At 63.5% G+C, this 24925-nt stretch overlaps 1 protein-coding gene across 10 annotated transcripts; it reads left to right on the forward strand.

The window, feature by feature from the left end:
* The first annotated feature begins 160 nt into the window (after positions 1-160).
* SLCO4A1 (solute carrier organic anion transporter family member 4A1) lies at positions 161-22531 on the forward strand. Of its 10 annotated transcripts, none has more exons than XM_033838991.2 (13): positions 161-285; positions 9263-10053; positions 10976-11066; positions 12080-12201; positions 12603-12714; positions 15540-15694; positions 16988-17183; positions 18104-18269; positions 18376-18548; positions 18795-18859; positions 19246-19394; positions 20285-20363; positions 21332-22531. In XM_033838991.2, the coding sequence occupies exons 1-13, from the start codon at positions 215-217 to the stop codon at positions 21556-21558; spliced, it is 2397 nt and encodes a 798-aa protein (XP_033694882.1). In that variant the 5' UTR covers positions 161-214; the 3' UTR covers positions 21559-22531. The 10 variants fall into 10 exon arrangements, 4 of the variants coding, with proteins under 4 accessions (XP_033694882.1, XP_033694883.1, XP_033694881.1 ...); XM_033838992.2 differs by lacking the exon at positions 161-285 and having other exon boundaries at positions 2471-9476; positions 9606-10053; XM_033838990.2 differs by lacking the exon at positions 161-285 and having other exon boundaries at positions 2471-10053.
* Positions 22532-24925: the final 2394 nt, after the last annotated feature.

Below are 24925 nucleotides of genomic sequence, written 5' to 3' on the forward strand. Positions count from 1 at the left end.
GCCCCGTCGGGTCTCGCGCCCCTCCTCCCTGCTCCAGTCCCGGGCCCCGCCCCTCGCCAGCTCCCTCCCCAGCCGCGCACTCAGGCCTCTGTCACCTCTCAGTGGGCGGGCCCGGGGGGGGCGCGGCCCCAGACCGCTCGGCACAGCCATTGGCCGCAGTAGGTGAGGCCGGGCAGCCTCCTCCCCGCGGCGGGGCGGGCCCGGGAGAGGATGAATGAAGCTGGAGTGGGCGCTGAGCGGCAGCCAGAGCTTGGTTCGCAGCGCGGCGGCTGGGTCCTCTGGACGGTGAGTGCTCGGGGCAGCGTGGGCCGCGGAGGGTCAGGCCACCTTCGTGGGCGCGCCGCCCAGGTGCGCCGGGCCCAGACCTGCTGATGTCAGGAGCGCGGCAGGTGCCCTCAGACGTTGGGCGGGGACCAGGGGATCGGGGAGGCCGCGCGGGGCGGGACTCGGGGCGCCGGCAGTGCGCCCCAAGCCCCTCCGCGGCCGGGAAGGCGGGACCGAGCGCGGACCAGCACCCCACATCCCGCCTGCCTCCAGGGAATCGGCTGCACAATGCGCCCCTTCTAGCTGCCCGCTCCCCAGGCGGGGAGCTTCCGAGGAGGCAGGACGAGGGGGAGGGAATGGATGGTGGTTGGGGTCAGGCGGGGATGGGGGGAGCGGCCAGGGCTAGCGGCCGGGGCAGGTGGCCGGGCGCGCACGCGGGCGCAGGCCACGAGAGTCGCACCAGGGACAGATGAGCCTCCCGGAGCTGCAGGCTTGCGGCGGGGCCCACACCTGCGGCGGATGCCGCTGCCGCTGAGTCAAGGAGGAAATCGTCTCGAACTGAAGTTTCTCGCGGGCGGCAGGGCTTTGTTCGCGCCAGCCGCGCTCCAGGCACCTCGGGGAGGGGAGCGCGGGCGGAGCCGGCCCCGCGGGCCGAGCTACTGGGTGGGCGCGAGGGACTGGTCCCAGCCTGGGCGATACGGGCCACACCCCTGTCCCCGCCCCACTACGCGAGGTCCCCGCGTCCGGTAGAGAGCCGGCACTGGAAGACCGGGCGCCCCTGGGCGCAGGCGGAGGCTGAGGGAGGATGGAAACGAGGGGCCCACCCTCTGCACCCAGTGGGCACGCTTGGCTCTGGACGGGAAAACCCAGGCAGATGCTGAGATTTCCAGCCTGGGCGGTGTGGAAGCCGGTGGGGAGGAGCCCATCAGGCAGTGGGGTCCGGGCCCCATCCCCCATGTGAGTGCCTGGAGGCTCCTGCTGCCAAGGTCAGACTTGGTGATGGGCCTGTTTCTGTCTGGAGCCACCAGGAGCTGCAGTAGTTTTCCACAGTGAAGGAACCAGCTTCCTAGTGGCCGCTTTTCGCGGCGCTTTGGGGAACTTGGGTTTCCTCTGTCTAATCAGAAACTGGCTCCCGGGGGCTGGTGGGGCGGTGAGCCGTGAGCATGGCGGTGCCGTGAGGTTTCCTCTGTGCAGCCTGGGGCAGGTGGACGTCAGAGGAGAGAAAGCACTTGGTTTTAGCCGGGTTGGAGGGTGACTCTAACACCGGCAGCAATCATAATGACCACAGGCGTCTTTGTTGGTCACTTAGGATGCTCAGGCCCTGTGTTGCGTGCTTTGAGCGTCGTCTCATCGGATCCTTACCACCACCCACGAGGGAGCTACTATCGCTCCCATTCCACAGATGAGTAAACCGAGGCACTTGTCCAAAGTCACACAGGCAGAACGTGGTGGAGAGGTCTGAACCACATTTGTGTGATTCCAGACGTTTTACAGCTCTGTTCCTGGGGGAGAAGGAGGCCCAGGAGGGCCAGGCCTGACACAGAGCAGGGTGTCTTTTGCTGCCACCGAAAGATGGGCGGCACCTAAGGGGACAAGAGCATTTGGCCAGGACAGTCCAGGCCTGTGGGATGCAGGCGGGATGCCTCTGGGCCTCCACAGCCCAGCTTTCCCACGTGCTGCTGGAGGGAGGGAAGGGAGAGCCCTCTTGGTCGGACCCACGCACCCCTGACTGCCCTGAATCAGCAGGACCCGTCCTGCCGGGCAGGGCTGGCAGATATCGTCTGGAAATTCTTCACGGGGCTGCTTCCGTCCCGGGCGGCTATGACCTAACCCATGGTTCCTCGGGTGTAGTCCCTGCAGCAGGTGCTGGGCAGATCCCAGCCACGCCCTTCCCCGCCGCTGTGGTGAGGCGGCTGGGAGCCTGGAGGTCAGGATGAGGGCCATGTGAACGAGGCAGGATGAGGGCCGTATGAACGAGGTCTTGGGCTGGCATCCGGTCCCGTCTGAGTGCCCAATTCCGAGCAACTCGACTTGGAGAGCCAGCAGGTAGTGACTGACGCCAGCATCTCAGCTCTCACAGGTGGAGCTACGGCGAGCCATCCAAGTGGGGGCCCCTGACCTCCTACCATACAGCTGTGGGGGGGGGGCGCTTGTGAGGCTGTGCGGAGCGGGGGGGGGGGGGGGGGTAGGCAACGTGGGGGAGGGGCCGGGAGTTCCTCGGCACAGACGCCTCTGGGCTCAGCTGATGGGCCAGGCCAGCTTGGGAGTCCGAAGAAACCTGTGGTTTCCTTCTAAGATAGCCGTGCACACACACAAAAGTACGCTCACACGTGTGCACACGCGTACACACCCTCACTCACCCAGCTGAAGCCCCGGGTGCAGAGCTGCTGGCCTGAGGCCCCAGGGTACACGTTACCCCCCTGCCAATCAGCCTGCCTAATCCCGCAGGCTCTGACTCTCCCCAGGGGACAGGGGAGGGAGGCCTCCGGCAGTGGGGCATACTCCCACGGTCCCTCCACCTGCTGCCGACCTGCTGCCGCCTGGCTGGGGACAGCCCGGGAGGGTGGGACAAGATTCCCCCTTGAGAGGGGGCTCCCTGGGGAGAGCTGCGTGCCTCCTGCGAGGAGGACAGTCCCTTCTCTGTACAAGGAGGGGCTCTCCAAGGCCAGGAGAGCTGTCAAAGGCTTCATCAGAGCTGCTCCCGGCCTCAGACGTCTTTCCATGAGAATGCTGGCAGCAGAACAGCAGGGAGGCCTGCCTGAGGGCTGAGCGGGTGCTCCAGGGCCGCCAGCGCCCTGCTGCCCCAGTTTGGGGGTCACATGGCTGGAGCACCCCGGAGACTTTGTCCTAGGGCGGCGGTCCAGCACGGGGCCCGGGGGAGGGTGCCCGGCTCGGGGGGTGGAAGTCACATCCCTAACGTGGGTGCGCCCGTGGTGGGGGATTTCACGGGTGTGCCGTGCGCAGGAGGGGGCTCAGCTGAGCTGGGCCGTGGGACGGGCGTCGATGTGATGGTGGCGGCGTGCTGTCAGGCGCCCTGCCCTGCAGCCCGGCTCCCCGGCCTTTGTCGGCTCCAGGCTGTGTGTGTCTTGCTGCCACCGGCTCTCCGCAGCCCGTGCTGTTTGGATTTGCAGCCGGGACAGTTTGCCGCTGGCTCGGGACAGCCTTGGGTGTGGCAGCTGTGAGCTCCTGTTGGCAGGACGGTGTCCCGCGGTCCCCAAACCCGCCGCCCGGCACAGGCCTCGCACAAGCAGGTGTTGGCACAGGACTACCTGCTGCATGAGTCAGGGGTCTCCGGAGAAGCCCAGCCAGTAGCAGATAGGTCGCTATAGAAAGAGACTAATTCTAGGAGCTCAGCCCACGTGACTTTGTAAGATACGTGGTCGGCAGGCTGCAGGCCCGGCAGAGGTGATGTCGTGGCTGCCGTCTGAAAGCCGGCAGCCTCAAGACCCAGAGAGAGCAATGATGTTTCCATGTGAGTGAAGGCAGGACAAAGCCGGTCCCAGTTCAAAGGCAGCCCTGCAGGGCAGCTCAGGGCTCAGCCTTTCCGTTCTATTCAGCCCTTCAGCTGATTGGATGAGGCCCACGGGCTCTAAATATACCGGTTCAAATGCTAATTGATTCCAGAACCTTCCAGAACCGCCCTCACAGCCGCACCTGGAATGTTTGCGCAACGTCTGGGCGCCCTGGGACCCACCAGACTGACAGGTAGAAGCTATAATCATTCCGCTCTTGGCTCTGAGATCATGGACCGGGCACCAGACTCTGAGGCGTGGGCTCCGCAGAGGGGAGGGAGGAGAGGCCGGGATTTAGATGGCATCGGGGTCTCTCAGGTGAGGATACCTGTGCACTGGACCTGGGATGCTGGCGGGAGCTGGCCCGTCCTTCCTGGGGTGCAGTCTCCACCCAGCTTGGCTGCAGTCACCAGGGCCCCGCTCAACCACCAGCCAAGCCTGAGAATTCAGGTCCTGGAAGAGGCACCACACCTTGCATCAGGCCTCAGCAGCAGGTGGGAAGCAGATACGCTTTTTTGCTAAAACGATTTCCAAGCGGAGAGAAACCATAGGCCACGTGCACACACTCACAGTGCCCAGAGGGGACCGTAGGCCACGTGCACACTCTCAGTGCCCAGAGGGGGAGTTGGTGGGGAGGCCTGACTTCCACCCCAAGCCCAGCCGTGGTGTCCACTCCTTGGGGGAGCCAGCTGGCACCTAAGTGGTGCTGCCACTGGACTCTGCAGCCCCTGTCACCCTCCCACCAGCTTGACCACAGGGACCTGAGACAGAGGAACAAAAGGCAATGGCCTCGGGACCACCAGCCTGGCCTTAATGGGTGTTGGCCACCTGCAGGGAGTCACCAGCCATGAAGTCACCTTCTCCTGGCTGAGCCCCGCGGGGAGTCAACTCTGGCCCTCTCAGAAGCATGTCCAGGAAAGAAATCACCCCGAGTGGCCTGGGTTGCACCCCCAGGCCCCAGCAGCGTTGTCGTGAGGGTGCTGATGACCAGGAGACCAAGACAGAGCAGCTGGCCGTGCCCACCCACTCCACGTCTGAGTCTGCGTCCTGGACTCGGCCGCGGCGGCTGAGATGCCCTCGTGCCGGAGCTGGCAGCTCCTGCAGGCCCGTTTATGCCGCAGACCTTTGCCGTGAGATTCAGTCCTCGAGCTGCACACACAGCAAAGTGTCCTTTAAGTCCGGGGCAGGCGTCAACATGACTGTCCGTGTCCATTTCTGGAGCTGTCTCCTGACACCGTACACGCCCAGCAAGTGTCGCCCGGGCACAGCCGCATGAGATCTGGGTACAAACTCGGGAATCTCCCCCTGAAGACCCGAGAACGTGTGACCGTCCTCGTGGCTGTGAGATTCCAGGTGTCACACAGCCCGGACCCAGGATCCGGCGCTGCCTGCCGACGGAGGGGACATTCCAGACACACTGGCCCCACGTCGCAGGTGTTTCTGTCCGCCTTCCCCCCCACCCCCACCACACCTCACACCTCAGCGCCTGCGTCATGGGAGGGCCCAGCCTCCTTTCTGATCAAGACGCTGCTGTGAGGGTGAACGCCTTCCGGCTGGAACACAGCAGGTGGAGCAGAATCTGGGCTTAGTGAGAGATTGGGTCGACGCTGTCCTCGCGCTGCCTCGACGGTGGGCGGGGGCGTGCAGTCCGCACTCAGGTTGCTGTGTCCTGGCCATCACAGCCGCTCTTGATGGACCCAGGGAGGAGAGCCCGGGGCTGCCCGCCCGAGCGGCGCCATCTGCTTCTCATCCCGTGCGGGTGGTGACCACGCCGGTCGCCTGGCTGGTGTCTAAGATGGGATTTTCAGTCTGAATCAACAAGCAAGTGATGTGCGGGACTGCAGGTTGACTTTATGTGTTTACGTCAGAGATCAGAGCTCTTAGCTCAGGTAAACTTTACGCTGACGTGGAGCTGTTTGGGCCACACACCAGTGGGACTGGAGTCTTGTTGAGGGTTTTATTTTCAAATAGGAAGGACTCTATTTCTTCATGACCATCCCTAGTTGCGCTAGCTCAGCGATCTGGCCGCCCCCTTAGCCCTGCTGGGGTCCGATCCTTCCCGTCCCGGCCCCTGCATTTCTCCTTGCGAGGGACGGGCGGGATGGTTAAACAAGCCCAGAGCTGGGGGGAGGCGCTTCTGCAGATCCCTCCTAGGAAGGCCCACCCACCAATAACAATTCCCCGGCCCAGCACTGACCATCCATCCCCACAGGCCGCTGGAGCGACCTCTCAGAGCAGCCGCTGCCCCTCGGCCCGCTTGGATGCCTTCCCTTTGGGGCCACCCCAGCTGGGAAGGGGTCCAGGGCCCTGCTGGTTATGTGCATGCGTTCACGTGTTTCCATGTGGAAGGTGTGTGCACAGATGGGTGTGTGTGCGTGCACATGGCGGAGGAATGCATCCCCACAGCACGAACACGCGGCCGCCTCTGGGCGAGGTCGAGCTTTTTCCGCGTTTCTGTTTCGGGAGCCCGTCTGAGCCGCGGGGCTGGTGGGAAGCAGCACTGTGCTGTCTCGGGGCTCGCGCCTGTCACTGTCTGCTCTGTTCCACGGCGGCCCAGGTGCCTACAGTGCCTGCTTTGGGAGCAGGTGCGTGGCTTTCTGTCCCTCCTGGAGGCTTGACGGTCCTTCACGCGGGGTGAACTTTGCTCCTTCCGTGGGCACCCTCCTCGTCCGCGTGACCGAGCCTGGCGCACCAGGGTGCACGGAGGGGGTGGCGGCTCTACACATACAGCCCTGGGCGTGGTCGCGGGCCCTGGGGAATGACTCAGGCGGGAGGCCTCGACATCTGGCTGCCGATCGCCTGGCAGTGCCAGTTTCCAGAGCAAAGACTTGACCCCGTGTGTCAATGCCACACAGTTGGTCGTGGTTCTTTGAGTGAAACGTTGGCGAGGACAGCCAACACGCTCGTGGGCTCTGAAGCCGGACCACGTGGTCTCGTCCTAACTGGCCCTGGATGGCTGTGTGGCCTTGGGGAAACTCCTGACTCCTCTGGGCCCACTTCCCTTTCCTGTACGATGGGCTGTGCGTGGAGCTCAGACTCCGCCAGGAAGTGGGATGCTGCGTTGTCTTATGGCATTTGTGCCCACGGCCTGGCCCCAGGGAAGGCAGGAGAGGAGGCCGGGCTGAGGCTAAAATTAGCTAAGACGGCGCAGCGGAGGAGAGGCAGAGGTCTGGCAGAAAGACCTGGCGTCCCAGCCTCAACGCACAGGGTGCGAGGGGATCAGGAGAGGCGGAGCTCCCAGACCCCCCCACATGCAAAACTGCCTCCCAGACCTGGGTGTGGTCCCACCACGGCCCACTCCCCTCACCCTGGACCGCTTCCCAGTTGGCAAGGTTAACACAAGGTAAAGCCAATCTTTTGTTTAAAAACAGTCCTAACCTGGAGGCCCAGTGGTTAGGACTCTGAGCTTCCCTTGCAGGGGGCACAGGTTCGATCCTTGGTCGGGAACTAAGATCCCTCATGCCACGTGGCTTGGCCAAACAACAAAAAACAAAACAAAACAAAGCAAGCTAACAAACGAGACCAGCCCACAGCAGCCGAAAGCCTGTCGTCGCAAGGGCTGAAGGACCTGCCCGTGGCCAGCATGGCGGAAAAGTCCTCTCTGCCCTCTGCCAGCTGGGCCCCTGCCAGGTGCACCTCCCCCAGAGGCACCCCATGTCCCCTCCCGCCCCGCCGCCCAGGACTCTCAGTGGTACCGCCCTCTGCACTCACCTCTGGGCTCACGTCCTGTTCTGAGTGTCTGTTAGACTCCACCTCCCTCCAGGCCTGTGGTCTCCTGGAAGCCGGGCCTCCTGGGGGCTGCGTGAGCGTCCTGCAACGAGGGACCAAAAACTGGGGGCTTAAAAGAACAGAACTCTCTTCCCCACCCATTTCTGGAGGCCAAGAGTCAGAAGTCAGGGTGGGGGCAGGGCTGCCCTCCCTCTGGAGGCTCCGGGGGAGGGTCCTTCCCACCTCTTCCAGCTTCCCCCAGGCGTCCTTGGCTTGTGGCCTCATCACTGTAGTTTCTGCTTCCGCCGTCACGTGGCTTCTCTAATAAGGACACTGTCGCTGGATTTGGGGCCCTCCCCAAGCCAGGAGGACCTCATCTCAAGTCACCGATCACATGTGCAAAGACACTTTTTCCAAATAAGGTCATGCTCAAGGTCGGGAGGATGTATCTTTTCGGGCCGGGGGTGGGGACCACCGTTCTGCCCCTCCACGTCCCCGGCTCGGGGCCCAGCAGAGTGGTGCTCTGTGACTAGCTGCCTGAAGGACTCGGTCCACCAAGCCTAATCTGAGACAAGTCTGGGGGCAGCGGCAGCCCTCTGGGCAGCGGCCTCTCCCGACATCACTGACACCCGTGCGCGGTGGGGGGTCTGGGGCCGCCTCGGGCCCTGAGTGGCCGACAGCGGGTTCTCCCTGTGTGCCTGTCTGGGTCCAGAGTCCTTCCTTTAAAGGACAGTAGCCGCAGTGGACCAGGCCCGCCCCCGTGACCTCATTTTACCTGTCACCTCCTTAGAGGTGCCCCCTCCAAATCACTCCCATTCCAGGGGACACGGTTCAGCCCAGAGCGAGAGGTAACCCGATGGAAGTGTGTTGAGTTCGGCAGAAGACCCTCGCACGGGGCCCCCGGGGCTGTGGGTACAACCAGGGTCAGGTGTTTCCTGTCACAGCGACTGTACCTGTGCCGACCGGCTTACTTCTGTCGGGAAAGTCAGCGTTTTTCCTCTTAAGATGCAGAGTGGTTGTTGCCACCTGGGGGGTCCAGAAAGATCTGTTTACCTGGCAATAGGTCCCGCCTTTTCTCAAAGCTTGGGGGTGTTGGGGGTGTTTGGGAGCCCCGGGAGCCTCGAGATGCAGCCATTTCTCAGGCCCGACTGAGCTCCTTTTGGTCCGTGGGCTGGGAGTCAAAGTGAGGGCCCAGATAGGGCAACGGGAAGAGGCCGGGCTGGGAGTTTGCAGAAAGATGGAGCGCTGGCACAGTGTCCCTTGAACCTGTCTGCAGGGCTGCGACCTGCAGCGGTTTCAGCATCTCGAGAGACCAGCCACGGGCGAGGCCCAGCGCCAGCCCACCCTCCCGCCAGGTGCCGTCCCGGCGGCCCGGGTGGGCCTGCCTGTACCCCCTTCCTCACTTCCCACACTCTCCACACGCTGGACTAAGTTGGATTTCCCTTTCATGCTAAAGAGCACAAGGCCGGCCGGGTGTGAGTTCAGGGAAGATGGAGGCCGGGCGTGGAGTTGAGGGCGGGCGCGGTCAGCTGCCCCTGGCGGAGCACACAGCTCAGGCCGGCGAGCCAAGACCGTGGGGAAGGTGCGGGTCGGGGTGGACCAGGGGCTCACATGGCGTCTGATTCAGTCCTTTTGTGTCTCAGCTCCACTCTCAGCTCTGTGGCCTCATTCAGGCCGGGGGCTGCCCTCACTAGGCTGGGTAGCGGACAGGCAGAGCCGTCGGTGCCCCCGGGGACAGGCCGGGGGAGGGTTCTCCTGGAGATGGATTCTTCCCGCAGATCGGACCGCCGCTGGAATTCCGCATCCACTCCCGCTGCCGTCGCTGTCACGCCCTCGGAGATGCCGCAGCTGGTCTTCCCCGGCCCCCCGTTGGCCACCAACAGCGAGTGTGACCGCATGCCCCCCAGCAGGCGGGCGTCCCTCGGCTCACCCCTGAGCCAGCCGCTGTGCCAGCCGCAGCCCGAGAAGCACGGGCCCCAGGCGGCCCGGGAGGTGCGCTACGTGGCGACGGGGCGGCCGGACGAGGCCTGCGGCTGGCGGGCCTTCGCGCCCACGTGCCTGCAGGCCTTCAACACACCCCGGGGTTTCCTGCTATTCCTGTGCGCGGCCTCCTTCCTGCAGGGCATGACCGTGAACGGCTTCATCAACACCGTCATCACCTCCATCGAGCGGCGCTACGACCTGCACAGCTACCACAGCGGCCTCATCGCCAGCGCCTACGACGTGGCCGCCTGCCTCTGCCTCACCTTCGTGGGCTACTTCGGGGGCCGCGGCCACAAGCCCCGCTGGCTGGGCTGGGGCGTGCTGGTCATGGGGGCTGGCTCGCTGGTCTTCTCGCTGCCCCACTTCACCACCGGCCCCTATGAGGTGCAGGTGGACGAGGCCGTCGGAACGTGCCGGGCCAACCGCAGCGCAACCTGCGGGGGCCACGCCTCTGGCCTGTCCAGCTACCAGCTGGTCTTCATGCTGGGCCAGTTCCTACACGGCGTGGGCGCCACCCCGCTCTACACGCTGGGCGTCACCTACCTGGACGAGAATGTCAAGTCCAGCTACTCGCCTGTCTACATTGGTGAGTGGTTCGGGTGTGATGGTGGTGACGCCAGCCGGCCATCTACTCAGAGCCCTGCCCCGTCCAAGCCCCCTACATGCGTGTCCCTGTTGGCCACACGCGGCCCCAAATGGCCCCAGGTGCTCCTAGGCGAGGTGACACCTCAGGTGTTGGAGGTGGTACTCGCCAGCCTCGGCCCGACCCCTGGCACATCCCACAGGGATGGAGCGCGGACACTCGCGGTCCGGTGGTGAGGGCTCTGCGCTGCCACTGCAGGGGGCCCAGGTTCGATCCCTGGTCAGGGAACTAGATCCCGCGAGCCGGGCTCGGCTGGTGGCTGCGCTGCAGAACTGGGTGCTGCCACGCCGCCCTCGGGGGTTGGGCTCGAGCCCCGAGCTGCCCCCGAGACCCTCTCGTTTATCTGGGGTGAGATTTCCGCGTTCTCAGCCTCAGGCCAGCCGCTTCTCCAAATCCCTCCTGCGAGGTCAGCTCTCCCAGGGAAGGGGTCGGGGTCAGTGGAGAGCCCGCGGCCGACGCCCCGGCCCGGCCAGATTTGCCCGCTGTTCTGCTCCGTTACGTCCACCTTGGACTCTGCTCATCCGTGTCACGTAGCGGCTGCCGTTCCGGGGGCATTTGGGACCCGGGTGAGCCTGCAGCGCTGCATGGGTGCCGCCCTCATCCTGCAAAATGAGTCTTAGGATCTTTGCTCTTCTGAGGGGGAAAGAGTCCAAATGGTGTCTATAGGGGCTTGAGGGAAATAATTTTAAAACACCTTGAAAGACTGATGCCAGCCGATATCAGACACAGTGGAGACTGTGCAACGAAACCCCAGTTTCAAGGAGTTCATGCCTGGGGATGGGGTGGAGGTGCAGAAATGCAAGCGGGGCCGGAGGGGTGGCGCAGAGGGCGCACCAGGTCCCCGACAGCTCTGCTTCCCTTCCAGCCATCTTCTACACCGCGGCCATCCTTGGCCCCGCAGCCGGCTACCTGGTCGGAGGTGCCCTGCTGAATATTTACACTGAAATAGGCCAGCGGTGAGTGACCTGGGCCCACAGAGAAGACGCCCACTCTTGGGGCAGGAGGACGCGGCCCGGGTGGGGTGGGTCCAGGCCGACCTTGCTCTGGTGGACCTGGGAGTCTGGGCAGCTTGGAGAGCATGGCCTGAGGGAGGGGACTGCATGGATGGACGGCCTCCCGAAGCTGGAAGGGACCAGGCCACCATTGCTCCAATGCCCTTTGCAGAACCAAGAGGGGATTTCCTGCTGCCACCGGGAGGTTCTTTTTTTGGGGGGGGGGGGGGGTCTACACCAAACAATTCTCTGGACACCAGCTGGGTGTCCCCAGTTCACCTCAATCTGACACTGACTTCTGGAGTCAGCTCAGACCCCACAGGTAAGCGAGAGCACCCACACTTCAGACGCCAACTGCAGTGGTGGCTCCCAGTTACCCACGCTTCCGTCCAACCTGGCTGCAAAGCGGAGGGTTCTAGGACCCCGCCTTCTAGGAATTTGCTAGAATGGCTCACAGAACTCAGGAAAGCACAGCACTGGCTCAGTCGCCAGTTTCTTCCCCAGAACACAACTCAGGGGCAGCCGGCTGGCCTCTGCCAGCCCCTTGTCTCCTGTCCACCTGGCTGTCCAGCCCAGGGTTCTTTCCCACGTACCTTTGAATTTAAAGGTGCACTTGTGTGCAGGCGGGGGTCGCAGGCAAGCCCCCTGAGCTTCACGAGGCCAGGGCACCAGCCACCCACCCTCTGCCCTGCCCCTCCTGGGCCCCCAGCCCCTATGGCCTCGTCGGGAGGCAGCCTCGCAGGTCCCAGAGGAAGGAGTGGGCCTGGGCAGGGTCCCCTGGTGCATGTCCACCCCGTGTCCGTCCCGATGCCCTCCGTCCACTGCTGGTCCCAGACCGGGGGTGGTGGGGCATCAGGGCGGGGGCCTCACGCAGAGCCCTTGGTCTCCGCCTCTCACCGACCGGCAAGCAGGATGCCCGGCGTGCGTGCCCTAGATGTTGTGAGCACAACGCTGTCCCCACGTGCCTCTTCCCGCAGGACGGAGCTGACCACCGAGAGCCCGCTGTGGGTCGGCGCCTGGTGGGTGGGCTTCCTGGGCACTGGAGTGGCCGCCTTCCTCATCGCTGTGCCCATCCTTGGCTACCCGCGGCAGCTGCCAGGTAGGTGCGTCCCGCAGAGGGACACCCCATGCCCTGCTCCTGCTGCCTGCCAGGAGCGGTGGGGCCGGGATCGTCGTCCTCTGGGTGGGGGCTGCCATCCGGCAGGGTGGCCCGGCCGGTGTGCTCCCTCCAGCCCTGCGGCCTCTGCCCGCTCGGGGACCACGGAAGAGGCTTGTTTCACCGGGCGATGGGCGCCCCTTTCAATACCTCCCGTCTCCCTCTGGTCCCAGGTTGGGCCCGTTGGCTCTCTCCCACCTCGCCATCCCTGCCACCCGTCACCGTGGTGCATCTGTACGGGCCGTCTGTCTGGGCGCCCTCGTCCACCGGCTGGTCCCACACCCAGGAGGAGGGGCATCGGGGCCTTTGGTCTCTGCCCCTCACAGATGTTCACATCCTTCCAGGCTCCCAGCGCTACATGGTCATGAGAGCATCTGACACACACCAGTTAAAGGACAGCAGCCACAGGGTGACCAGCAACCCCGACTTCGGGAAGACCATTAGAGACCTGCCTCTGTAAGGACCTGGGGGGCCTCTTGTCTGTGTCTGTGTGTCCTGAAGACCCTTTAGGGTCCTACACATGCTAGGTCTTGACCCTAAGCTAGGAGAGTCCTGTGACCCCTCCAGGGCCACATGGGGAGCCCACAGCCCCTAAACCTCCTTCTGACCCAACCGTCTTCAGGGCTTGGCCCCAACACTTGGGCTAAGGGATTAAGGGGGAGCGGACAGAGCCTCCTGGCTTGGGGGAACCGAGGGCCTGGTGCGACGGAAGGCCCGGGGCCTCAGCCTCATGGTGCCCACCCCTCACTTCCCGGGCCTGTGGGGGACCCAGGGACACGCACGCAGGGACCCGTCTGCGCTGCCACACGGCAGGCTCTGGGGGCTCTTCCTGACGCCTCACGGTCACGGAGTGAATCCCTGACGCTCAGCGAGTTGCCCACAGCCAGCTTGTCCACAGTTCCCAGGAAAGCAACTGACCACCCCCCCCAAGATCATTCCCCAGGAGTCACCCCTGCACCCCGTTCTCTGACCGTTTCACTGGGAGTCACCTGCACGTGCCCACGGGGCTCCAAGGAGGGGACCGTCCGGCTGCCCGTCCTTGCCGCCCTGCGGCCGCCCCTCCTCTCGGGCAGTGACCTCTCGTTTATCTAGTACGTGACCTGGTCTTACTGTGCTGTCTTCACACACCGTTGGGACAAACAGAGCCTGGGCTGCTGGGGCCTCAGAGGGACAGCGTGCGGCTGGGGCCTCCTGGCCGGCCGGTGCCCCTCATCAGGGCATTCCATGGGGGGCTCTCCTGGCCAGGGGGAGGCGGCCCTCGGAGGGTCCCCTGCCCGAGTCCTCGGCCTCACTGAGCGCCCACCTGCCCCGCAACTTCCTGAGCCCGTGAGTGTCTACGTGGCAGGTGGAGGCTCTTAGTGGCGGGAATGAGCCCCCGCCGTCTGTCTTCAACACGGGGGGGTGACGTGGGGTCAGGGAACCCCCCTGGCTACCCGTTGCCTGGTTAGACCCCCCCAGGAGAGCCGCCCGCTCAGGAGGCTGTCACCAAGGTCGGCAGAGCTGGCCCAGGGCCACGGTGGCCGGGGCGGCGGGGTCGCCCAGGCAAGGCAGGCTCGCCCCGTGCAGCGGGGGCAGGGCCACCTGGGAGCACTGGCACCGACGGCGTCAACAGCTTGGTCCCCAGTGGACCCGGGGGGAAGCCCGAGATAAGGAGGTTTATGCCCAGGCTTGGTTCCCCAGACCGGTTGCTGATAGTGAAATAACTACTGGAACATGGGCCCTCTGTCAAGGTCATGACTAGTTCTCTGAGCAAATTCAACATGGGAGTTGCAGCCAAGCAATCTGCAGGCTGAGATTAAGAAATAAGGAAGTTCACATACTTCTGGGGAGAGTCACCTGCCCCTGAGCCCAGGCGAGCCTCCCCAAAGCCTGGGCAAGTCTGGGCAGGACCGGGAAGGGACTGGCTGCACTTGGGCTTCCCCTCAACACACACACACACACACACACGCACGTGCACACACGCACGCGCACACACGTGCACACACGCACGCACTCTGCTCCCAGAGAGCCCCACCAGGATGGCGTTTCCTCCGCATCTTGTTTCCTTCATGGATGTGGGACTTGGGCTGTTGACCAGAAAGAAACCTTTTCAAGTCCTTGAGTTTGAAAGTCAGTTTTGAAGGAATTGGGTCCCTGTTTGAAGCAGGATGGGGAAGGAGGCCACTCTGCAGTTACCCTGAGAAGCCGCAGGGGCCGGGGGTGGGGGGCAACTTCCTTAGCGTCAGTTCCCTCCCAGGGCATGAAGGCTAACTGGCCACCCTGCATGCTCCGTGGCAGGATCCGGTTTACTGCTGGCCTGTGTCCTCAAAACGAAGACCACCGGAGTGTCAGGGTGTCTGTGCTGCTCTGACGCGCACAGGGAGGTGTCGGCATTGACGGCTGGCCGGGTGGGGGTCTCCCTCCCGGTGGAAGATGACCCGTAGGGTCGGTGGGGGCTGGTTCTCTGGGTGGAGGCCGTAGCTGCAGACACGGAGAATGTGAGCGAAGGCAACCTTGTCGGAGCCGCCGAGATGGACCCAGGGCTCCAGGGGAAATTGTCCCCAGCCCACATCACTCATGAGTCCTGGACCTGCCATCCGGTGGCTGAGAGGGGCCGGGCCCGGGAAAGGCAGGCGGGGTGCAGAGCCGTGTGCACTGGGTTCAAGGGGGAACTCTCAGGCCAGGTCCAAGGCCCAGTTCTCAGGCCCCTGGCATCACTACACCGGCCACTGCCCCCCAGGTGCACACCAAGAGAAGTCGGAGAGACAGCCAAGCCCACACAGGGTCTCCCTGGAGGGGCCTCTCGGCCCAAGCCCTCAGGGATTTCTGTCCCTCCTTTTCACCAGCTGGCGACTGAGAAGTGGTCCCACCCCTCAGGCCCCGTTCCCCTCTCCTGGGGGGCACCCAGTCCTGGACTTGGTGACAGCCGCCTCCCCCGCAGCCTCCGACTCCTGGCTCAGGCCCCTCTGCTGGTTCTCCCGGCTGCCCCTGGGGCAGACTCAACAGTGTCACAGTCACTCAGGGTCTCTTTCCCCACTGCAGCCGACCTCTGTGACAGCGGCTTTCACAACAAGCCACAGGCCCTGGATCCTGGTGCCAGCTCTCCCCCTGCCCCAGCCCAGCCCCACACCCACTCTCTGTTTCTCTGGAGTAAATGTGGGGTGCCCCCTGGCTCTCCCACACCCCACTCCACTCCCCTCTCAGAACCAGGCTCTTTGTGCTCAGTTGGGAAGGGCCAGGGCTCTGGCCCACTCTGACCCTCTGTCTCTTCTCTCTGGTCTCCATTCCCCGCCCACATCCAGCTCCATCTGGCTCCTCCTGAAGAACCCCACGTTCATCCTGCTCTGCCTGGCCGGGGCCACAGAGGCCACGCTCATCGCTGGCATGTCCACGTTTGGCCCCAAGTTCCTCGAGTCCCAGTTCAGCCTCAGTGCCTCGGAAGCTGCCACCTTGTTTGGTGAGAATGCTCCCTGAATCTTGTGGTGGTGGGGGTCCTCCGTTTTTTCACTGGTTCTTAGAGACTGAGGGGCCTTTGAAGGTCTCTTCTAGAAAGACGGGGCGCACATCCTGGGCGTGTGGTCCCCCCAGGCAGGGGCCCCGGAGCAGGTGTCTGGTCTCTTACACAACAGCTCTAATCACACTTACAAAGGCTGCCGCCGCAATGGGCAGGACAGTTTGGGAAGTGCTAAACACGGCCTGCTGACCCGTTCTCTCTGCCGCCCCCCTTGCCACCCAGAGCCTGGGCCTTATGCGTCATCCTGGCTTGTGGCGGAGAGGGTTTGGGTGGCAGGTCCCACCACGCTCCCTCGGGCCTGGCGGTCCCCGTGAGCCAGGCAGTGGGTGTCCTGGGGTCTCCCTGAGGCTGGAGCCCTGGGCCTGCCTGACCGGAGGCGTTCAGTGGCCAGAGTGAGAGTCCCCCTCAGACCCCCCCTTCTGGCCCTGTCCACGGGTAGCGCTGGGCGGGGGGGCAGCCACAGCCTCATTGAGAACCTGCCAGGCAGGAGGTGTATGTGGGTCGATGCTGGCCGAGCGCCTCCCCCCAGGGAGGACGGTGTCAGACTGGGGCTCCCCGGTGACTAGTGCCCCAGACTCCCCTCCTTGCTGGCCTCTTGGCTGTGACCCCACCTGCAAGAGCCCCACCCCCGCCAGCTGCTTCCCTGCCCCACAGCGGCCGACAGCCCTCCTGGGACAGCTGTGTCCTCTGGGTCCCCCCCTCTGCCCCCAGAGCCGGTCTCCATCTGGGGAGACGGGCTCACCGCACCCAGGGTCTTTGAGATCTCCTCCGCCCTTGGAGAGCCCCCCCTCCCATCTGCACCCCATCCCAGGGCAGGCCTGGAAGCCACATGCCGATGAAGCCCAACTTGCTACCAAAGGGCGGCCACCAGCTTCTCCAAACACCCCCTTGTGGTCAGACTCCGCAGAGGCCGTGTGGGCCAGGGGAGCGCGATTGTCCTTGGGTCTCGCCAGTGGGAGGGGCAGGGCCCAGGGACCTCTCCTCCTCCCTCTCCTGCTCTGCCCCTGCACCCCTGGGCCTCTGAGCAGCTGGCCGGGTGGCCTCCCCAGGCTCCGAGGCCCCCTGTGAGCACCGGTCCGGGTCCTCACATCGAGAGCAGAGCCCGGTGCCGCCACGCAGATTGGGGCCATGGCTGTGGGCCTCCGTCTCCCATCGCTAAAGCGGAGACCAGGCCCAGGGGGGTGCTGGCCCCACCCCCGTGGCTCCGGGACTCACCGAGCCCCTCCCCCCCCACAGGGTACCTGGTGGTGCCGGCGGGCGGCGGAGGCACGTTCCTGGGCGGCTTCTTTGTGAGCAGGTGCAAGCTCCGAGGCTCGGGCATCATCCGGTTCTGCCTGCTCTGCAGCCTGACCAGCATGCTGGCCTTCCTCGTCTTCTTCATGCACTGCCCCAACGTGCCCATGGCGGGCGTGACCGCCAGCTACAACGGCAGGTAGGGGCCAGGTGGCCCCTGGGCGAGGGGAGACCTCTGCACACCTGTTGGGGGCACCGGTGGTCCCTGGGGAGGACGGGGCGTGTCGGGCACTTGAGGTGAGGTCATCGGAGATGGTCGTAACGGTAAGGATGGTGTCCTCAGCGGGGACCGATGGCCAGTCACTCACACGCGGCACCTGAGCCCCAGTCCTCTGTCTGTAAAACGGGACAGTCCCAGCCCCACCTCCTCTCTACGAGTTGTCTTGGAAAGTGGGGCTCCCGTGCGTCGCTGCGTTGGGAACGTGAGGGGAACAGCCCGCTGGGGGTGATTTGGGAATACCTGACGTAGACGCAGGTGAGCGATTGCTGGCCGGGAATTCCCCGTAGAGACGGCAGTGTGAGTGCCGAGGGCAAGGATGCCATCGTACCGTTACAGCCAAACTAGGCAAGAGTTGGTGCAGGGTGGAGGGCTTGGGACCACGGCAGAGGGAGGAGTCTTGGGCGCCTCCCAGATAGTGCTGAGCGGGAAGGAAGGAGCAGGACGAAACGATGCGTACAGTGTGCTCCATCTGAGCGCAGAGGGAGCGTGCGTGTCTGTGAGGGCGCAGGTGAGCGATCTGTGGAACGTCCACGCCTGCGCTGTAGAGCAGGGACCGGGGCCACGGGGACGCTTTGCACCTGGCACTCAAGCAGTTTTTGCACTTCGAGCCCTGTGAACGCACTGCCTGCCCAGAACCAAGCCAGGTAGGGAGTGCGCCGCGCAGGGCTGGTTTGCTCCGCTCTGAGCACATCCAGCGATTCTAGGAGCCAAGGCGATGCAGGAAGCCCCGGTCCTCGGGTGGAACAAACCCAGCGAGTTTGGAAACCTGCAGACATGGGCCCTCAGGGACCAGACCCCACGCTGGCCTGCGCCCCACTGTCGCTCTCTCCCACCCGCAGCCTCCTGCCCGAAGGCCACCTGGGGCTGACAGATGCCTGCAACGCCGCCTGCGGCTGCCAGCCAGAGCACTACAGCCCCGTGTGTGGCCCCGACGGCCTCATGTACTACTCGCCCTGCCACGCGGGGTGCCCGGAGGCGGCCTCGCCTGGCCCCGGTGGCCAGAAGGTGAGTGTGCGTGGCTGCTGCCCAGGCGGTCGGTGGCGCCCGGACGCGGGGCGGGGCGGCCTCCGCCCCTTCCTCCTGTAATCAGCGCTGTCGTTGCGCTCCCCAGGTGTACCGAGACTGTAGCTGTGTCCCTCAGAATTTTTCCTCTGGTTTTGGCCATGCTACCGCAGGGAAATGCACTTCAACTTGTCAAAGAAAACCCCTCCTTCTGCTTTTCATATTCGTTGTAATTATCTTTACCTTCCTCAGCAGCATCCCTGCACTAACGGCAACGTTACGGTAAGCCCGGGCCTGGGTTCCCTCTGGCCCAGAGCCTTCCCTTTGCAGCTACGGCGGAGCTCTGCAGACCCCTGCGGGGTACGTGCCGGGCCCCCCGGAAAGCTGTGGCAGGAGAGCGCTAACTGCCTCTGTGAGGTGCTTGCCACCTGGGGATGCGGCCCGGGGCTCGGCCAGGACGCGGCCACTGGCGTGGGGTGTGACTTGGCCACGCCTCCCGGGCGTTGACGCGCCGGTTTTCCGTTGCAGGTGTGTCTGTGACCAGCAGCGATCCTTTGCGCTAGGAATCCAGTGGATCGTGGTTAGAACTCTAGGTATTGTGCTGTGGGAGGGAGCCGGGCGTAGCTGTGGTGTGCATTCACCGCACAAGGGCACGCGCCGGGCTGGGGTGCGTCCCCGCACGAGGCTGTGCCCGCCCAGGGGAAGGGCTCCATTCCCTAACCGTCCGCTAGAGGGACCCGTGGCCATGTTTTTGCCCAGAGGGACCCATTTCCTCATTAACACACGGGCTCCACCAGAGTCGAAGACCGTGGGGACTCTCCCGGCGTGGAGGCAAGCCCCCAGAGAAAGGACCATTAAGCCCCCTTTGCACCCGCTGTGAACACCAGTGGCCGAAGCCATGTTCCTTAGAGCCCGCCTGGTCTGGGTCTCTGGACGCCCCCGCGGGCTGTCCGGGTACTGAATGTGCCTCTCTCCGCAGGGGGCATCCCGGGCCCCATCGCCTTCGGCTGGGTGATCGACAAGGCATGCCTGCTCTGGCAGACGCAGTGCGGCCAGCAGGGCTCCTGCTTCGTGTACCAGAACTCGGCCATGAGCCAGTACCTGCTTATCGCAGGGCTGTCGTACAAGGTGAGTGGGCTGGCCTCGCCCCCCGGTGCGCTGGCGGCGGGAGAGAGTCCCAGAGTCTGCTCCAAAGGGCCGAGAGCCTTTTCCAACTAGCTCGGGCACCTGGGCATGCCACTGGGGTCTTCCCACTGGAGCCCTGGGCATCATCCGGCAGCCTGGCTTCCAGAAGTGGGATCCTTCCCCCTTTTGAGCTGTTGTTGTTGGGGATCGTGATGCCGTGATGCCAGTGGCGGGAAAAGTGGGACAGCAGGCCCAGGTCACAGGGGCTCACTCTCCAGACCCCCTGCCCTCCAGGGCCCTCACCATCCCGGCTTGGTGGTTTGCCCCTGGGCTCTGGTCAGCTAAGGCTTTGGAGAAATCAAAACTGCTCCCCCTGCAAGAGCCCGGGCAGGCCTGCTTGCTCTGGGCCGGGTCGCCTGGCTGGGTCCACAAGCAGCGCTTCTCCTTCTCCATCCTTAGTGGGTCTTGAGTTATGTCCTGCTTCTTAGCCTGACCCTCTGCTGTCAAGCTGTTAATGGAAACTTCCTGCTGTGTCTCTTGGCGTGTGCTACATGGGGTGAAGCACAGTGTTTATATTTTGAGTTTCCCCCGTTGGAGGAAAAGGCACACAACCTCCCAAAGAAAATGAAATCCTAGGGCTGGTATATAAGAATGTCTTGGATTTCTTTGGGTGGAGGGTGGACTCGGGAACGTCCCACTGGCAGAGCCTTTTCGGGAGGGGCCTCAGAGACAGAGGATTCTCAGCCACCCTTGGGTTTATCTCCCCGAAGATTAGCTTAAAAATAGCCAAGTGTGAGAAGGGATTTGCGCGGCTCTGGACAAACGGGTCAGTTCAAATAGACGCACCCCGCGCAGGGAGCCGGCCCTTGCTCTTCTTTTTCCCTGTGTTGTAGGGTCCCTCGGCCAGAGCAGCAGGCTGGACCCCGGGACGGCTGTCTGCCCAGATAGTCCCCCCGCGGCCTCGGCACAGGGGTAGGATTGGCTCCCAGAGTCAGTGCTAATTTTAGCGGGGGTGGGGGCAGCCGGGTGCACCCCCGAAGTGCTATCCCACTCGCTCATGGGGCCACAGAGTGGAAACAGCCTCTCGTTCCTGTGGCTTCAGGCCCATCTGCCTGGGCGGTGCTCCAGGAAACCCAGGGTTCACACGCTGAACGCACACACCCGCGTACAGAGGCTGGCACGCGCGCCCACACTGTCATCTTCCAGGCTGCGCGTGATTCCCAGGGAGCTCAAGGTGGTGGCTGTGGTGGAGTGACCGCCGAAGCTGGCCGCCTCTGACTTAGGTTCTGGGGTGGCCATGACGAAAGACCCCACACCGGGTGGCTCAAACAAATTCCTTTTTTCTCGTTCTTGAAGCCAGACGTCCAAAATCAAGGTGTCTGCAGTGCCCGTCCCCCCTGGGGGCTCTGAGGGGACTCTGTCCCGTGCCCCTCCCGGCTCCTGGCGGCTCCTCCATCCTTGGGGCTCCTGGGCTTGTACACTCCTCACCCTGTCTCTGCCTCTGTCATCACGGGGCTGCTCCCGGTGTGTCACTGTGTTAAACCTTCCTCCCCTTTCTCTGTTTGGACACCCGTCACTGGATCTGGAGTCCACCCTAACCCAGAGTGATCTCAAGACCCCTAACTTAATTACATCTACAAAGACCCTATTTCCAAATCAAGGTCCCATTCACAGGTTCCGGGGGTCAGGACTTGGACACATCTTTTGCGGGGACCCCGTTCAGCCCACGACAAGCACCTCCACTTCATCCAGTGCCTCTGTATTTAAGTCAAATCATACTTTTCATTCCCCCCTAACAATATTGGGGTCCAGGCTAGGGACTGGCTATGCAGAACGGGTGGACCCTCTGGCCAGAGTAGGGTTGGTTCCCCAGGACCTCGTGAGAAAGCCGGGGCTGGGCGGGTGGCCCAGGAGAGGCCCAGCGGCTCCCTTCTCCCTAGGTCCTGGGCTTCGTCTTCTTCACCACTGCCTGCTTCCTGTACAAGCCCCTGTCGGGGTCTTCGGACGGCCTGGAGGCTTCTCTGCCCAGCCAGTCCTCAGCCTCCGACAACCCCACGGACCTTCAGGAAGCCCCCTCAGCCCTCCAGATCCAGAGCGACATCTGACAGCCCACCCGCCTGCCCGGGGGCACGGGCCTGCCGTGACACTTCCTAGGAACACTATCTAATTTCTCCCCGGAAGGGGTGACCCCTCCCTGATTGATCCCCGGCACTGAGGACCCTGCAAAACTCTGCCACTGGGTCTGGGGGGACTGAGCCTCAAAGGCACGGAGGAGAACGAACGCAAGACGTCCGAACGGACGCCCCTGCCCCAGCCCCCCAGACCTCGCCAGAGAGAGTGGGGTGACCGGCTCTTGGCTCGGACGGAGCGGCCCACTTCCCGGCCGGATGCAGGGCTGCCTCCCTCTGGTCCGCTCACACTCTGGCCCTCTCCCACGGACTTAGCCAGATAGCATCCCCTGGGGGCTCAGGATCCCTCGGAAACACGAACAGCTGTGCTTCCAAAGCAACGTGTGCGATACCTACGTAACTCCGTCAGTAGTTACGAGAAGTGCGAAACCACCTGTGGACTTCGGGGAGACACTTCTGGCACCCCTTGATCGCTCCTTTGAAGGGCGGATGTGGAGCTGGTGGCTGCCCGGCGGTTTACAAGCTCTCTGCTCTCTGGAGACGTTAGGCCGGTGATGCTGGCGCTGTCGGAGCTGCTCCGTGGAAGGGACAAAGCACCCACCCCCGTGGGTGAGCCAGAGCTGGCAGTGCTTATGCGCAGGTCCACACCATCCTGTGCGCGGCCTGGCCCTGACTTCCTGTGTTTCTCCTGATGCAGAGGAGGCCGGCGGGCTGCCGTCCCCGGGGCACATCCACGTGGACCCCTCTCCTGCGTGCGTTCTGAACCTGCCGTCACCTCCTGTCCTTGGGGCCACAGCGCTGCAGCAGGACGGGAGCGACTTGCATAAGGATGTTTTTATGGACGCGTATTTTGCATAAACACCTATTTATAGAATTTGTTTTTTACCTGACGGTGTGCTAAGCACTTGTGAATTCTACCCGGAGGGTGTCGGGACTTGCGTGGAATGTCTATTGTGGGTGATCTCAGTTAAAACTGTGGGTATGTAAATATATTTTAATATTTAAAGCATATATTCCTGCCCCGTGTGTTTTATTTCTACAAATCTGCAAAGTTCGGCAGTTTTGCAAATCCTCCAAGTGGGCTTTCGTGAGTTTGTTTCGCCGTGGGCTGCCCGGGGTGAGCACTCGCTTGGCTGGGTTCCCCCGGTGGGTGTCCCCCCACCCCTCGAAATGACCCCTCCGCAGCTGTGACCCAAGAGTCTCCTCCCTTCAGGGCCCAGCACCCAGGTTCGTGGGGGGGGCTGGGTCCTCAGCCAGTGTCCCACTTCCTGCCACTGTCATGGCGTGCTGGGATTCGGTCAGGGTGGCCAGCGCTGCGGTCAGCACACATGTGCGTGAACACGTGTACGCACGCAGGTGAGAGCCGGCACTGAGTTACTCTTTCCCTAAGTGTCCAAATGTGGCAGCCATGACCAGGCTGGGCCGCGACCCTGTCTGCTTCCTCTCCTGAGGGCCAGAGGATAGCGATGGCGGTTCTCAGCGACGCTTCTTGGAAGAAGCAGAAGAGAAGGGATCTGGCTCGTGGCTGCTGTCAGAAGGTGGCTCCCCCGTCTGGGGCCTCATCGCACAGGGCGCGTCAGGCACCTCTGCCTCCCACTCTGGGAGGGTCTGTGAAGTCCCCGGAGTCCAGGGGTGTGGACGGAATGGGCTGCTTAATTGGATCTGGGTGGGGGTCCCCCAGCACCAGCTCTGGCTGTGAGCTCTGAGCCGGCCCCCAGCCCCGCACCTCCCAGAGAGCCCAGAGGATCCGCAGTTGTGGCCGCAGGCACCGGGGGCGGCACAGACGCGTCCTAGGCACAGGAATCCAGACCCATGGGCCCACCTGCCCACACGGACCCCAGTCCCTTCCCCAGCCAGCGTCCCCTGCCCCGCAGATGCAGGACAAAACAAAATGGGGGTCTCTCCCTTCCACTCCCCTGGGAGACATTTCTGAGATGTGAGCTGGACACCAATCCTTCCTCAAATCCTGGCCCTCTATTTGCTGGGAACTGGGCAGGACCTGGGTTCAAGCAAGGAACAAACAGGCTCGCGGCCTTACAGACAACACCCGAGCATTAACTGAGCATCTGCCCCACGTACCTGCCCCGCCCCAGGCCCGCGAGAGCCCCACCAGCCGGGCCTGGAGCGCACCCCCTCGGGGGGCGGGACCCCGGGCCCCTGGCAGAGCCCATGCTCCTGCGTTCCTTTACTCCTGTCTTCGCCCTGGAAGGGGTGTGTCTGTGGTGCGTGCATCTGCTGAGCTGGGTGGGAACTCATTAAAAATGACATTTAAGAAAAAACAGCTTTAGTGAAATATAAATGACATGCGTGTAATTCACCCACTTGAGGTGAACAGCATGGTGGGTAGGTTGGGATGTTTCAAAGAGCATATACGAAACAGCCCCTCCTTGCTGACAGCGCGCATCAATGTTTAAGTGACACAAACAAGCAGAATTTGAAATGAAAGGCAGGGAAACCCCCAAGAATCGGAATCAGATATTATAGCATCAGAGCATCAAACGCTCCCGGGGAGCTCTGGGCTGTCACTCGAGTCCCCGTGGTAATTAAGCATCACGTGTCAGGCTGGTGGGCTGGAGATCAGAGATGAAGGGGGAGATGCAGCCTGGGGGATGGGCGGGGGGGGAGATGCAGCCTGGGGGTTGGGGGGAGGGGCACAGGCAGACTGGAAGCCAGGCCCTCGGAGCAGCAGAGCCTCTGGGAACAAAGGTTCGGCCCTCCGCGGAGACCTCTCTGAAGGGGAGACACTGCCCGAGGCAGAAGCCCAGCTGGGAGGCTCTCCAAGCCCACCTCCTCCTGCGAGCCAGGGCCGGGAGGAGGAACCGGCGGATTTTCAGGGTGGAAGAGGATCCACATCTCCAGCGCCTCCATCTGGAGCGAAAACCAGTAGCCAGAGGATGCTTTTGCGACAAAGACAGGTCACACACTCCCTCCGAGAGGTCCAGGCCCCGCCCTCCGGCCACACCTGACTCCTCGTCCTTGTCTGACAGGCTCCTCGCAGCTCCACACACGCACCAGGCCCATTGCTGCCCCAGCACCTTTGCACGGGCAGCTCCACCTTCCCAGACATCCCCACGGCTCCCCCTCAGTCTTGGATCAAACGTCTCCTTCGCCATGAGGCCCAACCTGATGGCCTCGGGGAAATGGCAGCCCACACCCCACTCTGGCACCCCTGCTCCCCGACCATAACTGTTTCCAAGGTGCCCGACACCTTCCAACCATGGTGTCATCAGTAGCTGTGCCGTCTGTTGCCGGGATGCGAGTGCCCTGAAGGCGGGGATCTCGTTTGCTCCCCTGCAGCAGTGCCTGCGCACAGCCGGTGCTCAGTAGTGTTTGTGGGACAATGAGTGGGGCCCAGGAGGCGGTGGCTCTCGCTGCCCGATGGCCAGGACTCTGGAGAAGCAGCTG

This window comes from Tursiops truncatus, chromosome 15 (genome assembly GCF_011762595.2).
Source record: "Tursiops truncatus isolate mTurTru1 chromosome 15, mTurTru1.mat.Y, whole genome shotgun sequence".
NCBI lineage: Eukaryota > Metazoa > Chordata > Mammalia > Artiodactyla > Delphinidae > Tursiops > Tursiops truncatus.